At 45.9% G+C, this 27,535-nt stretch overlaps 1 protein-coding gene across 5 annotated transcripts in view; it reads left to right on the top strand.

Annotated features, from left to right (window-relative positions):
- The window catches only part of PCNX2 (pecanex 2), a 934,799-nt gene that overhangs the window by 79,523 nt on the left and 827,741 nt on the right, over positions 1 to 27,535 (top strand). For all 5 annotated transcript variants that reach the window (XM_075862603.1, XM_075862600.1, XM_075862601.1 and 2 more), the window contains exons 3-4: positions 3,789 to 3,879; positions 17,767 to 17,803. In XM_075862603.1, the coding sequence (XP_075718718.1) occupies positions 3,789 to 3,879; positions 17,767 to 17,803 (128 nt within the window). The remainder of the gene's footprint in view (positions 1 to 3,788; positions 3,880 to 17,766; positions 17,804 to 27,535) is intronic.

The raw sequence follows: 27,535 nt of genomic DNA, 5'->3' as shown, positions 1-27,535 counted from the left end.
TTTCATTTGTCAATTTTCTGCCACACACTGCCCTCTGTAGATAATGCCACACACTACCTTCTATAGATATTGCCACAGCCCCCCTGTAGGTAATTCCACACAGACCCCCGGTAGGTAATGCCACACTGCCCCCTGTAAGCAATGCCTCACCGCCTTCCTTTTAGGTAGTGCCACACAGCCTCCCTGTAGATAGTGCCACACAGCCCCCTGTAGGTAATGCCACACAGCCCCCCTGTAAGCAATGCCACACAGCCCCCTTGTAGGTAATGCCACACATCCCCCCTGTAGGTAGGGCCACACATCCCCCCTGTAGTTAGTGCCACACAGCCCCCCTGTAGGTAGTGTCACACAACCCCCCTGTGGGTAGTCCCACACAGCCCCCTGTAGATAATGCCACACAGCCCCCCTGTAGGCAATGCCACACAGCCCCCCTTTAGGTAATGTTACACAGCCCCCTTGCACATAGGTCACCCCCCCTACTTTCCTGTAAGAGACGGCTCTCTGAGAAATCCCTCACTTAACTGTCCATATATGGACAGTGAAGTGAGGGACTTCTGGAGCGGAATCCCTGGCCAAATCGCCAGTGATTCCGCTTCAGAAGTCCCTGACGTCACTGTGTCCATATATGGACAGTGAATGCATGGACTTCTGGAGCGGAATCCATGGCCACATCGCCTGGGATTCCGCTTCAGAAGTCCCTGACGTCATTGTGTCCATATATGGACAGTGAAGGCAGAGACTTTTCCTGGAGCGGAATGCCCGGTCACATCGCCGGGGATTCCGCTTCAGAAGTCCCTAACGTCACTGTGTCTATATATGGACAGTGAAGGCAGGGACTTTTCCTGGAGTGGAATCCCCGGCCACATCGCTGGGGATTCCGCTTCAGAAGTACCTGACGTCACTGTGTCCATATATGGACACAGTGAAGTCAGGGACTTCTCCTGGAGCTGAATCCCCAATCTCCGGCCATAGCGTTGCCAAAACTGTGGCCGGGGATTGGGGATTCCGCTCCTACAGAGAGTAAAAAAACACCCTCTTCCTCCTCACATGCGCTTCGCACTGTGAGGAGGAGAAGGAGAGAGCGAGCGACGGAAGACACGGCTGTCACACTACACACCGACACCACATAGTTAAAATTTGCGCATGCGCAATGAAACATTCACGGCTGCTGAAGACGCAGCCATATCATTTAACAGAGCATGCGTGGTGGAGTGTGTCAACCACGCATTCTCTAAGCAGATGGGGAAACACGTGGTACAGTTACGTCAAGTTAGGTAGTGGAGCAAATGGACATGTCTGTACAGGAAGTGCAAATTTTACATTACCAAGCGGTCACGTGATGGAAGACGGGATACGACGCTACATTCATCTGATCAAACGTATGTACATTGCAAAGTTATATGTTTTCCATTGCTTAGTTTAACTAAAAGTAATTTTTTGCTTCCGGAAAACCCCTTTAACTCCCCAGCATAGGCGCTGCACATATCTATAGTGCCGTAGCTCTCCTTTCCCTCTTCAGTACAGGACTTGCGTGCAGCACCTGTGCAGGAGAGCCAATGAGAAAGCTCCTTATTTGTAGCCAGCTATGAGTTAGGAGCTTTCTCATTTGCCACAGGAGTGATTGCCGCACAGTCTCTGCTGTGAGCCTGGTTTGTAGATGCTGCAGTACCCAGACATTCTCCTGGATATGGTAAGAAGCATTTCTTTTTATTGACATTCAGCAGCAGTTTTGTTAAATTGGAAAGATTTTTACTTTGTCTACGATCTTGTATTGTGGCCCATTTGTCTTTATAACAAGATATGTTTAAGATGTGCCCTGCCCCCACACATGTATTTTTTTGGGACTACGCAAATCTGTGGTTTTGGTGACGTGGTATAGTACCAATTAAATTAAAGGGGTTTTCTCATAATCTATATTTATCACCTATTCACAGGATAGGTGATAAATATTTTATTGGTGAGGGTCTGACTGCTGGGACGCCCACTGTTCCTGAGAACGGGGTTGCCTGGCCATTCCCATATGAATAGAGTGATACTGCGCATGCTCGGCCATCGCTCCACTTATTTTCTATGGGGCTGGTGGACGCTATCTCCTGCAGCCCCATAGAAAGTGAATAGAGCGGTAGCCGAGCATACAGAGTACCGCTCCATTCATATCGGGTGTACAGGAGCGGCCAGGTAAGCCCGTTTTTAGGATCAGTGGGGGTCTCAGCGGTTGGACCCCACTGATCAAATATTAATCACCTATCCTGTGTATATTATTTTATCTACTGGAAGTAAAATTCAACTACAATACGAGATCTTGAAAACCGTTAGCAATTAATAAAGATGGTGTATTGGAAAATTGTATAACTTTTAATGATACAAAAAATAAAATATATTTGCTGAAACCGGACAATCTCTCTAACAATAGGAAGCAGTGTGGTTTTGGAACAGTAACTGAATGGCACATCTACCGTGTTTCCCCGATAGTAAGACACCCCCGATTGTAAGACGTATCGGGGGTTTCAGGGGGGTCGGCTAATATAAGCCGTACCCCGAAAGTAAGACATATGTCTTACTTTCGGGGAAACACGGGGGTATTGCCGCCTCCTGCCCACTTCCGCGCCGCCCCCCTCTCCATACGTCACCGCGCCGTCCCCAGCACTTGTCAATGCCGCCTCCTCCTTAAAACCCGAGCCATAGACTTTTTACGGCTCGGGTTTTAACTTGCTGCCCGCGCGATCGGGCAGCTGAATGTCGGGTCTCCGGCTGTCAGTGACTGCCGGGGACCCTGAGGAGAGGATAGGAGCAGCTTTAGCTGCTTCTGTCTTCTCCGATGTGTTTTTACACAGCGTTCAATGAACGCTGTGTATAGGAATAGAGACAGCAGCAGCGGCGCTGTCTCTATTCCTCCCGGTGATCATGTGACAGGTCACATGATCGCCGGGTCCCGTTAGTGACAGACTGCTGCTGGGTCTAACAAGACCCAGCACAGCCCTATTAGTGACAATCGTCACTATGAGAGGGCTGATTTCCCCTGTAACTGGGGCTGCTGTGCAGCTCCAGTTACAGGGGAAAAGATGGTGTAAAAGAAAGAAAAAAATATATATAAAGTTCCCCAAAGGTCTTTTTTGACCTTTGGGGGACAGACCATAGTAATAAAAAAATAATAAATAATAAAGTAAAGTGCAAAAAATTCGACAATTTTTTTCTAATATAAGACATACCCCGAAAGTAAGACATAGTGGGGCTTTTGGGGATAAAAAGAAAGTAAGACACTGTCTTACTTTCGGGGAAACACGGTATATAAAAATTAAAGGGTTTCCTGTGACTTGTACAGGGAAAACACATTAAGGCCTCATGCACATGACCGTAGTGGTGTGCACGGCCGTGCACATGGCCGCGTGCATTAATTTCTATGAGCCGTAATAAGTCATGTCCGTTCTTTTTGCGGTCCAGGCTAGTGGGCCATGCACAGACCGTGGAAACCACGGTCATGTGCATGGGCCCATTGAAATAAATGGGGCCGCAATGCGCCCGTAAAAATAAGTTTGTGTGCATGGGGCCTAATACTGCGTGTTTCACCTGTACATGCTGTGTGACCAAAAACCATCAGCGCAAAACCATGGTTATTTGTGGTGAAATCACGTGTGGGACACTACCACCACATGTACGGCAACCTTTGATCATCCTTAGTCCTACCATACTACACTTATCCATACATTATGTATTCATTTTTTAGTTTAACTTTATAAACCTTGCACAGTGATGTATAATTAACACAAAGTTTTCTGTTTTATCTGTAGCAAGAAAAAGGGTGCTGGCGTAGAGCTAAAAAGCCAAGAAATAAGACAGTGCCAGCAAGATATCCATAGAAATATTTCTTCAGATTCACTGGTGTGTATGTTATATTAAATAGATTTGTTGTCTTGTGTCCCTGATTTTAGGAATAAACAATATCAGGTTTTATTCCAGCATTACATTTGACCAGTCTGTTCTCAGCAGTAGATCTTACATAGCTGAATAAATAATAAACACCTCTGCATCATCACATCCTCCAATAAGATTATCATATGATATTTTATGAGCTTCACAGTTTTCAATGAGAAGATTGCGTAGAATACAGAACAATTTATCTAAAATACATAATAAATTTGGTGCATTCCAGATACTTTTTTCTTCTCTTTTATTTTTATTGCATGGAGAAACCCCATTTGCATCGGTATCCTCCATGTACTTCGGTTTCTTCCCACACTCAAAAATCATACAGATAAGGAGTTTAGAGTGTCAATCAGTGGTGACAAATTCTGTACAGCGCTGCCGAATATGTTGGCACTATATAAGCAATAAAAAAATTATATAGACCTTGAAATGGAATATATTTTCATTCCACTATTGCCTACTAGTTATTTTGATGAATAACATGGTTAAGGGAATTTTTGTACAATTGAGAGTCCAGTACATACTTCTGAATGAGGCTGTTTCTATAGCATTTGCATGAAGTTTTACAAACCCCATTCAGATGTATAGAACAGTCTCATAAACGTCTGCAACAAATGTACCACTTGTGACCAGGTTTTTTTTAAAATTTATTATTTGTTGCATTTTCACTATTTTTTTTTATTACAATCCCCTGCACTCCCAAAAGATCAGAAAATAAATTTCTACTTTGAGATGTACCAACTCTAGTGAGGCTGATTCTACACAGCATCGGAATGGTAAAATAAAGCTTTGTTCTAAGATCTGGCCAGTAGGAGTGAAGGAATCGATTCACCTGTTTTGCCTTGTTGATGCACTGGTCCATAGAATACAATAAGAGAATTGGTTCCTCTATTTTCTTTCGGAAATTCTCCAAAACCAAATCTCAAATCTGGCAAATTAATTCCCCACTTCATTGTAAAGGGAACTGAATCAGCATAACACAAATTGAGCAAACACTTTCTGACCTCCAGCCAAGAGTCTGAACTTTACTTCATACAGAATATTATTATTGTATTAATCATATAATAACATTTCTATCTATATAGGGCTTCTTGAATGGCCGCTTTTTACATATGTCCCTGCGGGTACCTGCCAAAATCTGTCTCCATCTGACATTCTACGGCCCCCTCTAACACCTAGGGACTCTCTCATCAGCCTCCGCTATCTGCAGGATCGGGACTTACCTGTCTCCATAGGTCTGGTACTAATATCATGACACCGCCGATGGCCCTGCTTCTTGTAGACCATCCTTCGGCCTACAGACTGCTCTTGGTCCATCTGCCCAGTGGGAGCTCTCCCTGTTTCGTCTGCCACGACTTAGTCTAATGATCATAGGAGGTTACCCTGCTCTGATAACTGCAGTGGACTCTGTGGGAGAAACCAAGTGACGCTAGAGATATCCCCGCTAATGAAAGCACCGCTTAACGGCCATATTGAGGCTTATGGACCGGTTGGGTCACTCCCTCCACTGAAACCGCACAGCCCGGGACAGAGCCTACCAGGAGCCCACAAAGGTCCTGCTTTTAAAGGCTGGTAAGCCTTCATCATTGCTATCCTTGCTGGGAACCTTGCCCCACGGACAGGCTGTCATTATACAGTGCGGGGATCCGCACTCAAAATTCTCACGTACTGAGGCACTAAAAATCACTAGTGAGTCATTACAGTTCCTCTATGCCTGCTGAATACCTTTTGTCAGCGAAGGCTGGAGCCTACCCTCCTCCGCTCAAGACCCAAATAAATTTTATTTGACATGCTTTACATTGGGGTTTCTATTCCAATTTCCAACTCATAAAATTGGATTGCATCCATTTTACAGACTGAGCCTTTCACATTTACTGACCTAGTGGTCACTGAAATAACTATCTCAAATTATTTTTCTAGATACTGATCAACAAGAAGAACTGCAGCACTGATCCTGATCTTTGTTATCTACAAATAAACTGACATACTCATTCTATGTAATCCATTAGACTTTAAAGGCTATGTTCACCTTTGAAGGGCATTTTTTTTTTAATAAACAGTGCAATCAGTGTGTTTGGTGTAACTTTATAATTCTTTTTATTAAAAAATCCATTTACTTTTTGAGATAAAGCTGCTCTGTAATCTCTATACAGAGCAACTGTATCGTTCACTGAGACCTGAGGGGTTCAGTGTCAGCAGGTCCTGCGTGTTTCTGACACGCAGGATCCACCCGTAATCACTTCACATCTAAGTTATGTACTTAGATCTGATAGAATACATGTGGATTCTGTGTCTCAGAGACACGCAGGACCAGCTATGACTAAACCCATCAGTCCTGCAGACCTCAAATTTGCTCTACAGATTTTATTATTACCTTGCTTCTATGAGGGGTATCCCGAGAGATATGGTCTAGAAAACGCTCCAGCTCTCAGCAGTATAACTAGAACCTAACTCCTGGCAGATCAGGACTCTCAACTCCCCCCCCCTCACCCCACTCAAACTCCTTCTAGTCTAGTCTCATCCCTGCAACCTGACCTCCAAGCTGCTGTGATGGCCCTGGAGGAATCACAACTTTTAACCCCTTCCCTCCGCCATTTTTCGGATTTTCACTTTTGTTTTTTCCTCCCCACCTTCCAAAAACTTTCCGGCGATATAGCCATATGAGGGCTTGTTTTTTGCGGGACAAGTGGTAGTTTTTCATGGCACCATTTATTGTACCGTATAATCTACTGGGAAGCTGAAAAAAAATATATATGTGGGGTGAAATGGGCAAAAACAGCGATTATGCAATTTTTTGGGGGGGTTTTGTTTTACGGCGTCCATCAGGCGGTAAAAACTGCATATTCACCTTATTCTACAGGTTGATACGATTACGGCGATATCAAATTTATATGTTTTGTTTTATGTTTTACCACTTTTAAAAAAATAAAACCATTTTTTAAATAAAATAAATCTTTTGTGTCGCCATGTTCTGAGAGCCAGAACTTTTTCATTTTTCCATCAATTTAGCAATGTGGGGGCTTAAATTTTGCAGGGCGAGCCGTAATTTTCACCGATACCATTTTGGAGTACATGTGACTTTTTAATCACTTTTTATTCCATTTGTTTGGAAAGGTAAGGTGACCAAAAAACAGCAATTTGCGTGTTTTATATATATGTTTTTTACGGCATTCACCGAGCGGGTTAAACAACACTATATTGTGATAGTTTGGACTTTTACGAATGTGGCAATACCAGTTATGTTCACTTTTATTTTTTTTAACATTGATTTAGGGGGAAAAAAAATCTTTTTTTTTTAACTTTAAATACTTTTTGGGAACATAAAAAAAACTTTATTTAACTGTTTTTCAAATTTTTATTAGGGGACTTAAACCAGCGATTGCTTGCATTATATGCTGCAATACTAATGTATTGCAGTATATCGTTAGTCTGACAGTCTCCTTTCAAGCGAGTACAAACATGGCAGACCTGGGGGCCTTTATTTTGCCCCCAGGCTGCCATAACAACCATTCTAAATGGCCGATCGTGCCGCGGGGGGCGCAATGGCGTGTTTGAGCCGCGGCATTTAAGGTGTTAAACGGGTGGAATCAAAGTGAACTTTGATTCCACCCGTTGCAGTGAGGTGTCGGCTGTATTACACAGCCGTCACCCACGGTGTATGGAGCGCACTCATCCTGTGAGCGCACTCCATACTTCCCCTTAACCCTCAGGCCATGGATCCCGCTGGTCAACCCAAGACAGCAGTTCAAGCCATGCAAGCGGACATGCGAGATCTCCGATCACGCCAGGATCAGTGTATGCAGGCGATTAATTCCATTGCCACACACCTGAACCTGCCTCTATTGCTTCCCTGACAACTTCTCAAGTTGCTCCTCCATCTACTCCTCAACTCGCCATAACTCCAGTCAGTACTGGGACCGCAATTTCTTTGCCTCTTCCACCCTGTTACGATGGAGATGCAAGAACCTGTCGAGGCTTCCTCAGCCAGTGCAAAAGCCATTTCATCCTGCATGCACATCTGATCAGACCAAAGTAGCTCACTACTGTCTCCCTACTGTCTGGCAAAACTCTGGCATAGGCAAATCCTATCTGGGAACGTGAGAAGTCGGGGTCTACTAATCTGCAACTGTTCATAGATACTTTTCTCACAGTGTTTGAGGAACTGCACCGTACGTTTTCAGCCACTGCTTTGCTTCTGACACTCCACCAAGGCGAATCGACGGTAGGAGAGTACGTCATACAGTTTCACACTTTGGCAGCAGAGCTCTATTGGAACAACAAGGCCTTGGTGGCAACCTTCTGGCAGGGATTAGCCAGTAAAATCCACGATGAACTGGCGGGTCGTGATCTCCCTTCTATCTTGGATGCCCTGATTCTTCTGGCCACACATATCGATATGAAGTTCTGAGAGCGCGCCCAGTAAGTCCATTAAGAGCGAAGGTCTTACAGATTGGCACCTAATTTTCAGAGAGCCCTTCTACCCTCTTCTGTTGTCGTCCCTGAAGAGCATATACAGGGGGACAGAGTCAGACTGTCTTACCAGGAGCGGCAGCGCAAATGTTCTGCTATCTTATGTATGTACTTCCTGATACTCCACCTACTCGTGAATGGGTATATCCTCTCTCTCTGCCTGAAACCCAAGCCATGTCGGCATATGTCAAGGAGAACCTTTAGAGGGGGTTTATCAGGAAATCTACTTCTCCAGCCAGAGCCAGATTCTTTTTTGTGGAAAAGAATGATGGATCCCTCCAGCCCTGCATCGATTATCGTGGTCTGAATAAGATTAGCGTCAAAAACAAGTACCCCTTACCGCTGATTTCTGAGCTCTTCGAGCAAATCTGTGGAGCCAAGATATTCACTAAGCTGGATCTTTGGGGGGCTTATAATTTGATATGCATCTGAAAAGGGTGATGAGTGGAAAACTGCATTCAACACCAGAGACGGTCACTATGAGTATCTTGTGATGCCCTTTGGACTATGTAATGCTCTAGCTAGGTTCCAGGAATTTGGGAATGATATATTCCCGGGATTGGTTGTACGTGTGGGTGGTGGTGTACCTGGACGACATCTTTGTCTGTTCACCTGATCTTACGACACACCGGAAGCATGTTTGCCAAGTCCTATTGTGGTTAAGGGGGAACAACCTGTATGCCAAACTTGAAAAATGTATGTTTGAAAATAAATCCTTACCCTTCCTGGGTTATATTGTTTCTGACCAAGGACTCCAGATGGATCTGGAAAAAGTTAAGTCTGTCTTAGATTGGCCTCGTCTCAGGGGTTTTTGGGCTTCGTAAATTTCTACCGTAAATTTATCCCTAACTTTTTTTTGCTTACTGCTACCATCTCAGTCCTCACCAAAAAGGGAGCAAATGCTAAGAATTGGACCCCTGAAGCCTAAACTGCATTTACTAAGATTAAAAGTTCCTTCACGTCCGCCTCTGTTTACATCATCCAGATGTCTCACAACAGTTCTCTTTGGAGGTTTATGCCTCGTCCATTGGTGCTGGAGAACTTCTTTTCCAAAGGAACTCTAAGGGGAAAGCTGTCTCCTTTGGCTTCTTCTTCAAACTATTCTCAGCTACGGAAATTATTCCATTGGAGATCAGGAGTTCCCGGCTATTAAATTGGCGCTAGAAGAGTGGTGACATCTGTTGGAGGGCGTTGCACACCCTGTTGTCATCTATACTGACAATAAAAACTTCACTTACCTACAGACGGCACAACGTCTGAATCCACATCAAGCCAGATAGTCTCTGTTCTTCTCCAGATTTAATTTTCTACTCCATTTCCGCCCAGCTGACAAAAATGTCAAAGCAGCTGCTCTATTCCATTCATTTGTGACTACTTTCCTGGAAGAGGATCCCCAGCACATCGACTCCTCACACATAATATCTATTTCTCCTCTACAAATTAGAGTCATTCCTTCAGGGAAAACCTATGTTCCTCTGGCAGACTGGAGAAAATTTCTCTCATGGGGTCACAAATCCAATTTGGCAGTTTATTCCAACACTCGGAAGACTCGGGACTTTATCTCTCGCTACTATTGGGCAACCAACATTGCCGAAAGATGTTGTGGACTATGTCTCCTCATGTACCAACTGTGCCAAAAATAAAGTTCTCACTCCAGGCCTGCGAGTCTGCTTCAACCTTTGCCTGTCCCAAACAGCCCATGGCAACACATTACCATGGATTTCATTACAGATCTCCCTTCCTCTGACGGATGTACCACCATTTGGGTCATTGTGGATCGTTTCTCAAAGATGGCGCATTTCGTTCCTCTGTCTGGCCTTCCCTCAGCTCCTCGCTTGGCAAGTTTTTTTGTGTTGCAAATTTTTCATTTTCAAGGATTGCCCCTCTTTATGGTGTCTGATTGGGGCGTGCAATTCACATCCAATTTCTGGAGATCCCTGGGTAAGCTTCTGGATGTGAAATTGGACTTTTCATCTGCATACCACCCACAATACAATGACCAGGTTGAGAGAATTAATCGATCAATCAATGAATCAATCAATGAATCAATGAATCAATGAATCAATCAATCAATCAATCAATCACTTGAAAATTATCTCCGCCATCAACACAACTGAGTACATCTCCTTCCATGGCCCGAATTTTCGTATAATAATCACACGAGTGAATCTACTGCGGCTTCTCCATTCCTCATCATTTACATCCAACACCCGCCTGTCCCTCTCCCTACACCCGCTACATCTCCAGTTCCTGCAGCAAATGTTTCCTATGGGAGATTTCTTCAGATTTGGCAGCAAACCAAGTCCGCAATCCTGCAGGCGGTGAGTCGTATGAAGAGATAAGCTGATTAGACAAGAAGGCCACCTCCTCAGTTCCTTTCCGGGGTTAAGGTTTGGCTATCTTCAAAGAATATCCGCTTAAAAATCCCCTCCTATTAATTTGCTCCCAGGTTCCTCTGAGGACTTGCAACAGATTAAAGCTGTGTCATATAAACTATGTTTGCCTCCTACGCTTAAATTCCCAATTCATTCCATGTCTCTCTCCTGAAGCCTGTAGTCCTCAACTGTTACAGCAAGTCTTCTGATTCTTCTACATCTCCTAGGAGTGCGGCTGATGTGTTTGAGGTCAAGAAAATTCTGGATCTCAAGAAGGTGGGAAGGAGGACCTTTTATCTTGTGGACTGGAAAGAGTTTGGTCCTGAAGAGAGATATTGGGAACCCGGGAAGAACATTGATGCCTGCACTCATTAAAAAATTGCTCTTACACTCTGGACTTAAGAAGAGGGGGCTTAAGGGGGGGCACTGTAGCACACGTGGCTGCAAGTCTCACTCACCCCAGTGGCCACCAGCTTACCTGTCCTCAGCGTGTCACGGTCACAGGGTATGTGGACCCACTAGGCCGCTCCGCCATAGCGGGGAGGCAGCTGACCAAGTTACAGTCTACACGAGAGTCAATAGCAGATAGCAATGCTTGGGTACCTGAACTAGTCTAGATGGTGACTGTGGCTTCAGCACGGATGGAGGCCGGTGCGGCAGGTAGCGACAGACGTGGCGGGTAGTATCCGATGTAGCAGAAGACACTGGACGTGGCAGAAGACACTGCATGTGGCAGAAGACACTGGACGTGGCAGAAGACACTGGACATGGCAGAAGACACTGGACGTGGCAAACGACACAGGACGTGGCAAATTACAGCAGGTGCAGCAGACACGACTCCAACACTGGTAGGCACAGGAACAAGAACAATACGGGATACAGGAATGGGTAAGAGAGCATGGGTATCAACTGGAACGGGGAAACACTAAGCAACTATTTGCAAGACAGACTGGAATAGACTAACAACGCTCAGGCAAGGATTAGAAGGCCTGGGGCCTTCTTATAGACCAGGAAATCATGGCAGTTGATGATGGTGACGATTTCCTTTGTGCGCGCGCTGGCCCTACGGGACTACAACAATATTCAACCGGCACGTAATTTGAGTCGTGAACGCGTCAATCACAGTGATCCCAAATTTTTATTAATTTCTCCAACTGGTGGCCACACGCAACATATAGAGACTTATTGGAATAAATATAAGGCTCATATCAAGACGAAAAGGGCTGTTCTTCGTGATTTGCTTCCTACATATCTTGCAGAATCCATGTGGAGAGATCGGTTTGGCAAAGACGCATTTAGCACTCTGCCTCTGCATGTTTTAGAGCAGTTTTCTTTATTATGCAGTATGATCATGTAACAGTTTCCTGTTTATGATTATGCAGTATGATTGTTAAGGATCTGCCAGGCACAGCTTCTGTATCCACGCCCATAGGTAATCAGTCTGCACCTGCTTCTATGTCTGTGAGACTGACTCCATCTTCCACCACTCAGGATGGCAGGCTTAGGAGTGGGAGGGCCTATCATAGCCTGACCAGACGGAGCTAGCTCCCGCCTTCTGTCTATTTATACCTGCCTTTCCTGTTCCTCTTTGCTTGTGATTCTTTCCGTGTGGTTTCCTGGCCCAGCTACAGCTCCTAACAATTTGATCCTGCTCCATTCTGAAACTGGCTTTCTGACTACTCTTCTGCTCTGCGTTTGGTACCTCGTGCTCTCCTGGTTTGACTTGGCTCGTTCACCACTCTGTTGCTCACGGTGTCGCCGTGGGCAACCTCCCCTTTCCCTTTGCTTTATTTTCCCTTGTATGTTTTGTCTCGTGCACTTACTGAGCGTAGGGACCGCCGCCCAGTTGTACCCCGTCGCCTAGGGCGGGTCGTTGCAAGTAGGCAGGGACAGAGTGGCGGGTAGATTAGGGCTCACTTGTCCGTTTCCCTACCCCTATCATTACAGTAGGCTTAGATACAGGGTCCAGCAGACAGTAATCTTATACAGTATAAGATTACTGTCTGCTGGACCCTGTATCTAAACCTACAGTGTGGTAGGCTTAGATACAGGGCCCATCAGACAGGATCATACATGGGCCATGTATCTAAGCCTACCATGTGATTGGCCCTGCTGCAGCTTCTTGAATTACTTGTCCCTGCTTCGTATTGACCCTGGCTTACTGACTACTCTTTTGCTCTGCGTTTGGTACCTCGTACACTCCTGGTTTGACTCGGCTTGTTCACTACTCTCCTGCTCTGCGTTTGGCACCTCGTACTCTCCTGGTTTGACTCGGCTCGTTTACTACTCTTGTTGCTCACGGTGTTGCCTTTGTTCTGTGTTTCCTTGTCTGGTTGTCTGTCGTGCACTTACTGAGTGTAGGGACCGTCGCCCAGTTGTACCCCGTCGCCTAGGGCGGGTCGTTGCAAGTAGGCAGGGACTGAGTGGCGGGTAGATTAGGGCTCACTTGTCTGTTTCCCTACCCCTGTCATTACATAGATTATGTTTGTTTGTTTATTTTTATGCTTATGTTTATAAATAAATAAGTTGTAAAATATTGACAGGGGACATATATTTCATTTGTGTTAACAACATTTGTCATGTGAAGTTTATTTCCTAGGGGGACATAATTCACTTGATCCGATTTCTGTATGTATCCATGCTTATAAGTGACATAAAATCTACATTGTTAAATTTATGCGCCCCTATTGCGCCTAATCCAACGTTTTATTCTGACCTCTATCAGTTTTATTCTGAGTAGAAATTTAGACAACTTTAATCTGGGTGGCAATTTCAGTGTTGACTAGACTAATCTTCTGCTATTGCACACGATCACAGAGCCTCTGCACTTATACTCACAATCATGCATCAGTTCTCTCTGTGACCCTTGGCATCTACTCCACTCCTGTGAAGGGCACTACACCTAATATTCATAAGTCCACCATACCCACTCCCATATTGACTTTTGTTTGGTTACAAACACTTTTTTCCATACAATGTCTTACTCTACTATAGAGCTTATAGCCATTTCTGACCATGCCACCATTACTTTTGGTCCCCCTGGACTAGAGAGTAGGAATTGTAAATTTCCCTCCTATCTTTTTCTTTCTGGGGACTTCAAGGGATAAGTTGGTGTCTACTGGCCCAACTTAATGGCCGACAACATGTCCTATCGAGAGAACCCCTCCTTCATGTGGGGCACCTCGAAAGCTGTTATGTGTGCTCATATAATCGTATTTGTTGTACACAGACAAGCTGTATAGAGAGACAAATATAACACTTTACATTCAGATATCCTTATCGCCCACCATACCTACTTGAACCACCTGAACCATTCTTCCAAGCAATGTTATCTTCAGGTGAAGCACTTAATGTACGCCTTAGCTCAAGCCAAACATAGCATAGAACTCACCCTTAAAAATTATCGGAGGGGGGGATGGGAATCCTGTTAAGGGGGTTTTACACTGGTCGATTAGCGGACAGACGCTCGATCATATCGTTTTAAGAAAGTAAAATATTATCGTTGTCGGCAGCACATCTCCCTGTGTAAACAGGGAGACGCTTCCAGCATGATAATGATATATAGGGACGAGTGATCGGAGTAACGACTTGCTCGTCCCCATCCATAGCTCTGTGTGACAGAAGCAAATGATCGTCGATCAACGATGTCTCGTTGATCGGCGCTCGCTGCACCGGCCGAGTGTCAGCCGGTGCAAAAGGCCCATTGCCCAAACTGACCAAGCCTCATCGAACTGAAAATACACCAGCCTGTTTCTGTCACCAACCACATCTCGAAGAAAGACATCAATGGTTTAATTAATAAATTACTACTCAGACTTGTACAAAGCTGTCTACAGACACACGGGACTTACTGTCCTCTACTGACCCACCCAAAATGACTAACAAAGAGTGAGATATACTCTCTGGCAAAATTTCAGAACATGCAGTTGCCCATTTCATAACTTGTCTCCGTAATAACAAAATGCCCGGCCCATACTGGCTATTAGCAGAATATTACAAACTCATACTGCCTCAGGTCAACATTTTGCTCACCACCATACTCAATTCTGTCTATCAACGAGGTTCTTTTCTAGAAGGCTTCCATGAAGCACGAACCATACTTCTCCTAAAATCAAACAAGAACCTAAGAGATGTTGGGGCATGCCAATATCTCTTTTAAATGTTGATTATAAAGTCCTGATAAAGATACTCGCTGATAGACTTTCTCTGTAAGCTATTAACGACATCTCAATTAGACTATGTTAGGAGTAGACATTTCACCACCATAGTGGCAATGGTTTGGGCACGCCCATCTATCTATTCTTCTCTATTAGAACAACAAAATTCTTCTCTATTGCTTCTTAGCCTATACGCAGAGAAGGCTTTTAACTATGCTTCCTGGCAATTCCTGCCATATGCTTTTACAATTCCTTCATCTGCTGTAAACCTAAGTACAGCCCAATCTAACTATTAATAGCCTTAAATTTCCCCCCATACCACTTGAGAGAGGGGATAGGCAGGGCTGCCCGATGTTCCCCCTCCTATTTAACCTTGCTTTGGATCCCTTGCTAAGACACCTGCATATCTAGCAGGGTCTCCAGGGCCGTTCTTACAGGAAATAAAAACCAAAGAACTCACGATAGGCTTCACCATTAATGTTACTAAATCGGAGTCCTTGCGTTGCATGAGTCCCTCGCAGCCTGCCTGGTTTTGACCTTTTCCTTTAAAGTGTCAAACTCAATTATTGACATACATAGGGGCACAAATTGTATGAACGTCCTCTAAACTTTATTCCATTAACCTAAACCAATTCAACTCTCAGTTACAGGCAGACACGACAGCCTGGGGTAATTTTACCTTTACCTTTTAAGGCATGGAAAACCTCCTTAAAATGGTAACCTTCTCAAGGCTCCTCTATCTGTTCCAAATCTTACCTATACACTTGCGCCCCAAAGACGAATAAATGATTAATAGTCTATTTCGCAAATTTATATTTCTAGGTAGGAAACACCGAATCGGTTTGCATCTCTGTCAACACAAACTAAACGGGAGAGTGAATTTCCCAGACATTAGACTCTATAATCTGTCCAACAACACCCACATTTTACAGGATTTACTAAACGATGCATCAAATTACATTCCTTTCTACATAGAGAAGGCTCTTTGTTTACCCACGGCTCTCTCCTGTCTCTTACATCTCCCCAAAGATAACCCACTTCTTTTTTCTGTCTGTAAAACATGGGTCATTGCTATACACCACCTTCATCATATACTATTAAACTCCAGTTGGGCTCTCTTTGGCTAACTGCCAGATACCACTTCTTCCATCCCTAGAATACATGTATTTCCGCTACTGCTCGCAAAACCATCCTACAAACCTAGTTGGGCCCAGACAACCTGTCAGCCCCCTATTTTTGGAGAATTTGGATTTTCAGATGCGAATGGATTGCATAAATTCCTCTCTGCTAAAAGAAATTGTTTGACATATGGCAACCAATCATTCTGCTCTTACCTTTCCCATGTTAGATGCAGAAAGCAGACACTAGTTGGTGGACATCTGTTATCGTTATGTCTAAGGCCCAATTTACATCACGTTAAAGGGGTTTTTCATGTTCTGAAAACGGATGACCTATCCACCATCAGTATATGATCGGTGCGTGTCCAACACCCAAACTCTGCAACGATCCGCCACTCCGGCTGCCTCCGGGCACCGGACAATTTTGGCGGAAGCAAGTGGCTCCGGTCAAAGAATAGCGGCCGAGCTGAAGGGCTCCTATTCAAGTGAATAGGAGCCGAGCTGCAGTTCTGCTGAATGGCCGCTATGCAGTGGTTGGAGCCATCTGCTTCCGGCTCCAACTACTTCATGCCATTCCAAACATCCGATGCACGGAGGCAGCCAGGGTGGCATATTGGTGCGGTGTCCTGTTGTTGGACACGCACCGATCATATACTGATGACTTATCCGTTTGTGGAAGTGGAAAACCCCTTTAAGGCCTTCCTTCAGAGGTATATGTCAGGGAGACTCCTGACATATGCCTTCGATGAATGGCCAAATGTATGCCACTGTATGGCATACAGTGGGATATGTTGCCCATGGTCTGGCCCTGGAAAAACTTCTGAAGTCACTGTACATATATGGACAGTGACGTCAGGAACTTTTCCAGGGCCGGAGTACCAAGGCAGAGGACTGCTAGGGTACTAGCGCTCTGCCCGGGACTCCAGCAATGTGGAAACTCCTAAGGTCACTGTCCATATATGGACAGTGACATCAGGGGCTTCCCTGGTGTTAGAGTCCCCGGGCTGAGCATCAACCAGCCCTCTGCCCGATGGCTCCAGCACTGCTCCTGAGTTACTGTCCATTTATAAACAGTGACTTCAGGAGCTTCCCTAGTGCCAGAGTCCCTGGGCAGTGCATCGGATAGCGCTCTGCCCGGGGACTCCGGCACTGCTCCTGGCTTCACTGTTCATTAATGGACAGTGACTTCATATGCAGTGCTGGAGGCCCTGGGCAGAGAGCTAGCTCTGGAAACGATCGGAGCGTCGGAAACACTCATGTGTCCTAATTTGGCCAGTTTTGCGGATACCTCGATTTATTCAAGTCCATGAGGGATCCCACACGAATGAAAATCTGCTGTGAAAAACGTGTGAAATAGCACTTAGAGGCCTGTTCACATCTGCGTTGTATGCTCCGTTAGGGGCCTCCATTGCAGATTCTGTCAAAAATACCGGAAACAATAGCGCAGCATTCTGTGCTATTGTTTCCATCATATCAGCGGACACCACGACGGAACCCATTGAAGTCAATGCACTGCTGTCTCCATTGTTTAACTAACTCAGCACTTCTGTTATTTCCTTATTCTTCTCCTCTGATGGAGCAGAACAAAGGAATGTCTCAACGCAGATGTGAACAGGGCCTTAACTCTTCTTAGTCTGGATTAAATTTCTATTTATTCATCTATTCCCAGTGAGTGGGTTTCCTGCAATTATATGTATTCTTTTTTTTTCTACTGCCTTTTAGGTGATGCAGACGCTGGATAACCATACAGAGTTCAAAGGTTTTTAATATTCTTTTATTTATTTTCATTAACCTGAATATATATTACATAAAAAGTCAAACACACACAAAGGTTCATTATTGATAATACATGTATATAATCATTACATTATAGGTTCCTTATATATTTTACTATAATTGCTCTCTTTATAAATGGAAAGTGAAATGATAAAAACTTAGATTACTGTGTCAAAATTAAATCCTTTACAATTTACTGAAGAGCTGATGGTAATGGAATGTCTTTGCCCATCATAACCCTTAACCTCCAGGGAATTTTAAATCCTTGCCTTTTTTTTTTTTGTTGGAAAGAAATGCTTCCAGTTATTTTTTAATGTCAAGCCAGAGGGCTCTTTAGCTAATTAGGGAGATTTTTATTTTTTTCCCAATTTTATATCTATTAGAAATTTACAAAAAGGTAACAAAGTGACAGCATTACAGCAGCATAAGCACATTGAAAAAGGACAGCAGGTTTCACAATAAAATACATACACACAAAGCCTTGTGTTATGCTGGAGCTGGCTTCTTTTTCGTAACAGCCCTTTGTAGACTATAAGAACACGATAAAAAAACTAATAACAAATATGAAGATATTCTCCAAGCTGGATTTATGTGGTGCATACAATTTCATTCAAATCCGTGAAGGGGGATTATTGCTTAAGCTGTCAAGAATTTGTTAATTCGATTTTCCTAGATTTCCTTTACAGTTGTGTCGGGCTGTATTTGGGTGATATTTTTGTTTTCTCTCCAGATCTCAACATTAATTGCAAACAGTGCAGCTTTTCTTTCAGCATCTCAGAAAGAACCAACTTTATGCCACACTGGAGAGGTATCATTTTGAAAGATCTAGTTCACCTTTCCTAGGTTATCATTTCTAAACAAGGATTTTAAACGGATCCAGCAAAATTGTCTGGAGTAAGTGACCTCGTCCCCAAGGATTCAAAGCCATACATTTAAATTTTAGGATTTGCCAATTATTATCGTCAAATCATTGCACATATTTCTTCTCTGGGGGCTCAGATTTCTGCTCTTATTAAAAAGAGAGTTCATCTAAAGATTGGACTCCTAAAGCCGACTCAGCTTTCCTCAGCCTTAAACAAGCCTCCTCTGCCTCAGTTCGCTATAAACCGGATCCCAACAAATCTGTCATTCTGGAAGTGGATGCTTAATCAGTAGGGATAGGTGCAGTACTTTCTCAGAAAGGAGATACAGGTAGAAACCTTTCCTGTGTTTTTTTTCCAAAGCCTTCTCCCCAGCCGAGAAAAATTGTGACATCGGTGATAGTGGACTCCTGGCCATCATATTGCCCCTCAAAGGATGGATACATTTGTTGGACGAAGCTTGTCGTCCCATCATCATTTACACCGATCATAAAAATGTACTCTACCTGCAGACGACACATCGTCTGCAGCATCAACCATGTGGCTGGTTCAGTAGTGGCACGATATAAAGCTATCTGGGCTGCCTTATAAAATTTGGTCACATTAGGGACTCCCAACACACCTGTTGTTTTATGTACGTAAGTAAAGAGTAGTGCAGTTGACTCTGGGAAGATTTGCAGATAATAGTTAGGAATGTAACCGGGAGCACATAAAATAGATATAATAATTTAGGCAGAAACACCATTTTCAACGTGTGTACCCGACCGAGCCATAAAATATGGTATTTCCCCCAATCTTCTAGCATGATTCTAAGTTTGCGAAGTATCGGAGGATAGTTTGCCTTACATAACATATTAATCAGTGAGGCTAACATTCAGATAGTCCAGCATGTCCACCACCCACTGTAAGGGAAAATGAAATTGTAAAGTAGCAAACATGGGCGAGAGAAGTGAGATATTAGACTTGGCCTGGTTAACAACAAAACCTGAGATTGACCAATAGCTGGACAAAGTATGTAGGAAGTTGGGAAGGGTAGTGAGGGGGGATGTTATAGGCAGTAAGATATCATTGGCAGACATACACAACATATGTGTTCCCGAGGCTATCTCAATATTCTTAATATTAGGATCACGTTGAAAAAGATTCCCTAGGAGTTCCAGAGAGCGGATAAACAAGAGAGAAAGTGGACAGCCCTGGCGTGTGCCTCGGGTCATGGTTGGTAAATCTGAGGAAAACCCATTGTATCTGACAAAGGCTTTGGGAGAGCTATAAAGAATTTTCAGCCAGGCAATAAAATAGGAGGGGAATCCTAATCTGCTCAGAACCGCAAATAGATACAACCAGTAGACCGTGTTGAATATCTAATATCAAGCAAGAATAACATAGCAGCAATGCAACAGATGAGTAAGCCTCCGTATATTATCCGAGGTGTCATGGCCGCAAGCCGTCAGGCTCACTCACCTCCTGACGCCTGCAGCCATGAAACTGTGAGCGCTGGTCCCATCTCCTCCTCAGGAGACGCCAGCGCTCACTTCCACTTCTTCCGGCAGGGTCCCGTAGGGTGCGGGCGCACGCCTGCACCCGCTATTAAAGGGCCATCTCGCGCACCTGAAATTAGTACAAAATTAGCCCATGAGCACCCTGGACTATAAGAGGGACCCAGCCCCTTCCTGCCTTGCCTGAGCCTTGTTGTCATTACCCTAGTCTGTCTATGCAAATGGCCTCCTAATTGTTTTCCAGTTCCCAGTGTTTCCCCTTTCCTGCTACCTGTAACCTGTATCCCGTGCTATCCTGGTCAAGTGCCGTGCTGAGCTGAGATTGTGCTGCGCTGAGTACTACGACTATCCTGCTATGCCACGCCTGGCGCCTGCCTGCTGCCTAGTCCCAGCCGAGCCTGTCTTACTACTGTCTGAGCTACCACAGGTACACTATACGAACTATAGACTGTGACCTGTGTCCTGTTGACCAGCTGCCATACCGTCAAGGCCCAGTGGGTCCACGTACCCAACGTGACAGTAGGCTCAAGCCATGGACCCTGCAGGTCAATCCAAGACCACGATGACGTCACAAGAGATGCGGGCGGATATTCTAGACCTCCGGTCTCAACAGGACCAACTCCTCCAGGCCTTGAACATTATTGAACGTCGGCTGGAGGTGCAAGCTGCCATTCCTCCTACTACACCTCCTGGCAATACTGATCCTTCGACTACACCTCCTGACAGGGCTGATCCCCGATTTTCTTTACCATTTCCTGACCGCTATGATGGAGACGCGAGGACCTGCGGTGGATTTTTGAACCAGTGCCACATCCACTTTAGCCTGTATGCAAGGGCATTCTCGTCTGATGGCGCAAGGGTCACTTTCATCATCTCTCTCCTCACTGGCAGGGCCCTAGCAAGGGTGAAACCTTTCTGGGAGAGACACGGACCAGAGACCCGTGACTTCCGGGGGTTCCTATGGACATTTCGCACAGTGTTTGAGGAGCCTGGATGAGTCTCGTCTGCAGACGCCTCCTTGCTGAACCTACGCCAGGGAGACACATCCGTGGGTGAGTACGCCATCCACTTCCGCACCCTGGTGGGAGAACTGTTGTGGAACAATGAGGCCCTGGTGGCTACATTCTAGCAGGGACTGTCTTCTAAGATTGAGGCTGAACTTGCAGCCCAAGATCTTCCGTCTACCCTGGATGACCACATCCTTCTGGCTGCCCGGATTGATATAAGGGTCCGAGAACGGCTCCAAGAGGCTCTTCGGGAGGGAGGACTCCCTAGTCCGGTTCCTACCTTGCAGCAAGCCCTGCTGTCCTCTGAAGCTGATCCTCCTAAGGAGTCTGTGAGGATGGATCAGGTTAAGCTTTCTACCCAGGAGAGACAGCGCAGACGCATCTCGGGACTCTGTCTATATTGCGGCCTCAGAGGCCATCTTGCGCACCTGTGTCCCCAAAAGCCCCAGAGCCTAGTGTTGGTGGGAGAGACAACCCTGGGTAAAGAAGGACTTTCGTCTAAATTGTCCATTCCCGTGACCATAGAGTCCGGTGAGAAAACGCATCGGGTCTCTTCGTATCTGGATTCTGGATCCGCTGCTAATTTCAATCGTAGGGACCTGGTGGGTCTTCTCCAATTGCCCACTATCCCTCTGGAGAGACCATTGATGGTGGCATCTGTGAATGGACCACCTCTGCCAGACCCAATTATAGCTGTGACCAAACCGCTGAGGCTCCAAGTGGGAGCCCTCCACTCTGAGCTCCTCTCATTCTTTGTCTTGGCTAAAGCTGTCAATCCTGTGCTGCTGGGCCTGCTCTGGCTCTAACTACACGCCTCAGTCCTGGACTGGAATTCTGGAGAGGTTCTCCAGTGGGGCTCCGAGTGTCTCAACCTTGCCTGGTACAGATTCGTTCGGCTCAGCCTCCTCTACCTCGGTCCTTGGCAGGATTGTCTGGTAATTTTTCCACATTTTCGGATGTCTGCAGCAAGAAAGAGGTGGAGACGCTGCCCCCACACAGGGCATATGAATGTCCTATCGACCTAGTTCCTGGTGCATTCCTTCCCCGTGGTAGGGTATATCCTCTCTCCTTGCCAGAGACTCTGTCCATGTCCGTCTATGTTAAAGAGAACTCTGAGAGGGGCTTCATACGGAAGTCTTGCTCTCCTCTGGAGGTTCTTCTTTGTCAAGAAAAAGGAAGGTTCTCTGCATTCTTGCATCGACTACTGGAGTCTCAACCAGATCATGGTAAAAAATAGGTATCTGTTGCTATTAATCTCGGAAACTGTTTGATCGCATACGTGGAGCCATGATAATTTCAAAGCTAGACCTGCATGGGGCTTACAACTTAATCTGGATTCGCCGGGGTGACGTATGGCAGGCGGCATTTAACACCCGTGACGGACACTATGAATATCCAGTAATGCCCTTCGGCCTGTGTTATGCTCCCCCGGTCTTCCAAGAGTTCATTAATGACATCTTCCGTGACCTTCTCTATGTTTGTGTTGTGGTCTATCTTGATGACATCTTTATTTTTGCTCCATATCCAATGACTCATCGGAGACATGTCAGTCAAGTTTTCTTACGGTTAAGGGAGAATCGCCTGTACGCCAAGTTGGAGAAGTGCGTGTTTGAGAAGGATGCTCTACCCTTCCTGGGCTACATCATCTCGAATCAAGGTCTCAAGATGGATCCTGAAAAGGTAAAGTCAGTGCTGGAATGGCCATGCCCTCAAGACTTGAGGGCCATACAGAGCTTCTGGGGATTCGCCAATTTCTACAGACAGTTCATTCCAAACTTCTCCTCACTGACATCTCCATCTCTAACCCCCCAAGAAAGGCATGAACGCCAAGGTGTGGACTCCAGAAGCAGAGGCCGCATTTAATAGCCTGAAGAATGCCTTCACATCAGCCTCTATCCTCCAGATGTTTCTCGACATTTCTCGTTGGAGGTGGATGCCTCTTCTGTCGGTGCTGGTGCACTCCTGTTCCAGAGAGGTTCCAAGGGCAAGTCAATGGTATGTAGCTATTACTCCAAGCTCTTCTCTTCCACAGAACGTAACTACTCGATTGGGGATCGGGAGTTACTGGCCATCAAATTGGATCTGGAGGAGTGGAGACATCTATTAGAGGGCGCTGTTCATCCCATCTTGATGGCCCAACGACTGAATCCCTGTCAGGCCAGGTGGTCGCTTTTCTTTGCTCGGTTCCAGTTTGAGCTCCACTAACGTCCGGCCTCACAAGAATGTGAGGGCCGATGTCTTGTCCAGGTCGTTCTAGACAGAGGACACTATGGTGCCTCCACAGAATATCATTAGCCCATCCTACATCATCCCTGTCAACCCTCTGCAAGTTAGAGACATTCCCCGGGGAGGACTTTTGTGCATCTGGCTGACAGAAGAAGAATCCTCCGCTGGGGACACAGTTCCAAATTGGCAGGTCACGTGGGTGTCCGTAAGACCCGAGACCTGATTGCTCATCAGTTCTGGTGGCCCACGCTGCCCAAAAACATCACAGACTTTGTCTCCTCCTGCACAGTGTGCGCATCAAATAAAGTTGCTCACTCCAAACCGGCGGGCCTGCTCCAGCCGCTGCCTGTGACCGATGTCCCCTGGCAACATATTGCTATGGACTTTATCTCGAACCTGCCTCTCTCTACTGGTTGCAGTACGGTCTGGGTGGTCATGGACCGATTCTGCAAGATGGCTCCTTTCCGTCCACTGACCGGCCTACTGTCCGCTTCTCGACTGGCCAATCTCTTCGTCCAACACATCTTCCGTCTGCACGGCTTGCCTCTACATATTGTGTCGGATCGGGGGGTTCAGTTCACCTTAAAGTTCTGGAGAGCCCTCTGCGTACTCCTCGTTTGAAGTTGGACTTTTCCTCTGCCTACCATTCCCAGTCCAATGGTCAATTGAGAGAATAAATCAAATTATGGAGAACTATCTATGACACTTTATCTCCAGGCAGCATGATGACTGGGTGCAGCTGCTTCCTTGGGCTGAGTTCTCCTACAACAACCACACTAGTGAGTACACCACTAAGAGTCCATTCTTCATTGTCTATGGCCAACACCCTCGAATACCTCTTTCTGTTTCCACTATGTCCCAGGTGCCTGCAGCTGACTCTGCATTCAGGGACTTTCTACAGATCTGGCAGCCGACCCGATCTTCTATTCTGCTGGCGGTCGACCACATAAAAATAAAGGCAGACACAAGAAGACGAGAGCCTCCCCAGTTCCTTCCAGGCACTAAGGTCTAGGAATATCCAGCTGAGGGTGCCATCGTACAAGTTTGCACCCAGGTTCCTTGGACCCTTCAATATTTTGCAACAAATCAACTCTGTTTCCTACAAGCTTCGGCTGCCTCCTACCTCTCCTATCCTCAACTTCTTTCATGTCTCCCTGCTGAAGCCTGTGATCTTGAATCGCTACTCCAAGACTTCCACTCCTGCAGTGGCAAACAGCGGTTCATCTGAGACTTTTGAGGTTAAGGAGATCCTGGACACCAAGAGAGTGGGTGGAAGAAGCTTTTACTTGGTGGATTGGGGGCTTTGGTCCTGAAGAGAGGTCCTGGGAGCCAGAAGAAAACCTCAATGCCCCTGCTCTCCTGAAGAAGTTTCTCCCTCATTCTGGCCCCAAGAGGAGGGGGCGTAAGAGGGGGAATACTGTCATGCTCATGGCCGCGGGCCATCAGGCTCACTCACCTCCTGACGCCCGCAGCCATGGAACTGTGAGTGCTGGTCCCCATCTCCTCCTCAGGAGACGCCAGTGCTCACTTCCGCTTCTTCCAACCGGGTCCCGTAGGGTGCTCGCGCGCACCTGAAATTAGTACAAAATTAGCCCATGAGCACCCTGGACTACAAGAGGGGCCCAGCCCCTTCCTGCCTTTCCTGAGCCTTGTTGTTGTTACCCTAGTCTGTCTATGCAAATGCCCTCCTAAGTCTTTTCCAGTTCCCATTGTTTCCCGCTCCTGCTACCTGTATCCCGTGCTATCCTGGTCAAGTGCCGTGCTCAGTTGAAGACGTGCTGTGCTGAGTACCACGCCTGTCCTGCTATGCCACGCCTGGCGCCTGCCTGCTGCCTAGTCCCAGCCGAGCCTGTCTTGCTACTGTCTGAGCTACCACAGGTACAATATACGAACTATAGACTGTGACCTATGTCCTGTTGGCCAGCTGCCATACCGTCAAGGCGGTAGGGCCCAGTGGGTCCACGTACCCAACGTGACACGAGGCAGGTCAATTACGAACAAAACCAACCTGGTCTCTATGTATCAAGAAATCCAAGCCTGTATTTAAACGAAGGGCGAGAACCATGGCGATTATTTTAGCGTCAATATTGATTAGGGATATGGGACAATAGTTGGACCAGCTCAGATGATCAGTTTTTGGCATCGGAATTATAGAGATGGAGGCTAGGAGAGTGGTGTTGTTAGGGATTTCACAATTCCGGAGAGAGTTAAATAGTTTTGTGAGTGGTGCTGACAAAAACGTAGCATATTTCTTATAATATAAGGCCGTAAAGCCTTCAGGGCCGGGCCGTTCAGCACCTTGATAGTGGCTTCTGCCTCCTCAGGGGAAATCTCTTGACTCAATAGGTCAGCCAGGCCAGCACGCAAGGGTGGCAAAGGGGTGGTTGAGAGAAAGTCATAAATGGCACTCAGGTCAGGAGCATCCTCCTCAGTATATAAAGAAGATAAATCTTGGGAAAATGTTTATAGTATGTGGGTTAGAGGATATGTGCCCAATCTGATGGGAGAAAATTTTGATACAGGGCACCTGAGTTGGCGGGCTAGACGAGAAGTGTTCTTATTGTTACGAGTATGATATCTCTATTAAGACCAGAGAAAAATGCATTCAGCTTTTTCAGTAAGACAGAGATCCAGTTCCCGCCGGGCACATCCGAGTGCGAATTGTGGGGGTAAAGGCTTTTTTCAGCTGAGACTCCAGGAGGAGTATTCTAGCTTCCAACTGGGATTGGCGTGTCAGACGTTTTCGTTTTTTTCCGGGAAGCTTCATGGATAAGGAATCCATGCAAGACCACTTTTAGGGAAACCAATGAGGAGACAAAGTGACTGTTGAGCTAGAAATAATCCCTAATTTTGGGATCAAGAGCTTGAGATACTTCAGAATAAGAAAGCAGGGAATTATTAAGGGTCCATTCGGTAGTGTGGGGGGCGCAATAGGAGGGAAGAACAGGGAACAGGTAAGAACAGGTGAGGGACAAGGGATTGTGATCCCACTATGGGACGGTATTATTGGTGGTAGCCTGTATTTTAGGTAGAGACAGCTTAACCAAAAAGTGTCTAACCTAGTGTATAAGTGATGTCTAGGAGAGTAAAATGTGTAGTCTTTAGGGGTGGGTTTAACTTCTCCCCATGCATCATCCCAAGGCTTCGTCGAGAGGTGGGTTTGGAAGGAAAGTGCTGAGGGTGAAGAGGGGAATCTAGCTAGGGACAGGCTAGTGTATTTGTCCTCTCTCGGGTCAAATACACAATTAAAGTCGCCACAGACTATCGTAGTTCCCTCCGCGTGGTCTGCTACCAAATGAAACAAACGGGATAGGAAGGCAGGTTATCTAACATTTGGGGCATAATAAGTGACCTCAATAACAGGTATCGAGCATTAGGGTCTTCAAGAGAGGATTTTAACCCCTTCAGGACGCAGCCCTTTTTAAAATTTTCACTTTTGTTTTTTTCTCCCCACATTTCAAAAGCTATATATTTTTATGATTCTGATAGTCTCCTTTGAAGCCCGACCGCGTGTTTGAGGGGGCACCCCCTGATTATAACACTTTAAATGCCGTGGTCGCGATTGATCCCGGCATTTAAGGTCTTAAACGGGCGGAATCAAAGTGAACTTTGATTCCGCTCATTGCAGGGAGGCGTCGGCTGCGTGTTACAGCCGTCACCCGCTGTGTATGGAGCGAGCTCAGCCCCTGACGGCGACATACTGTGCCGACGACCTGTCATTTACGCATTGTCGTTTGACAGCTGTCAAACGACGACGCGTAAATTGACTGCCTCGGCAAAGAAGTGCAGGACACTTCTTTGCAATGTAATTTGAGCCGTTCTTCATTGAAGTCAATGAAGAGCAGCTCAAGATTACGAGCGTCAAAGACGCCTCACATAATACGAGGAGGAGCTTTTACGTCTGAAACGACGCAGCTGTTTTCTCCTGAAAACAATCTGTCTTTTCAGACGTAAAAGGCACTTCTCGTGTGCACATACCCTTAAAGAGGCCTCTTCCATATGGTATTCCAGAGCGGAAGTACATGTACCCAGTTCCCTAATTTCTAGCGTCAGGTCCGTAGTGATCTTGGCGGACATAGAAGCTAGCTCGGAATGGAGTATCTTTTGGAATGGTTCCAGAAGGGCA

This window comes from Rhinoderma darwinii, chromosome 4, assembly GCF_050947455.1.
Source record: "Rhinoderma darwinii isolate aRhiDar2 chromosome 4, aRhiDar2.hap1, whole genome shotgun sequence".
Classification (NCBI taxonomy): domain Eukaryota; kingdom Metazoa; phylum Chordata; class Amphibia; order Anura; family Rhinodermatidae; genus Rhinoderma; species Rhinoderma darwinii.
Note: the sequence above shows the minus strand (reverse complement) of the source record. Positions and strands in the feature narration are given on the sequence as shown.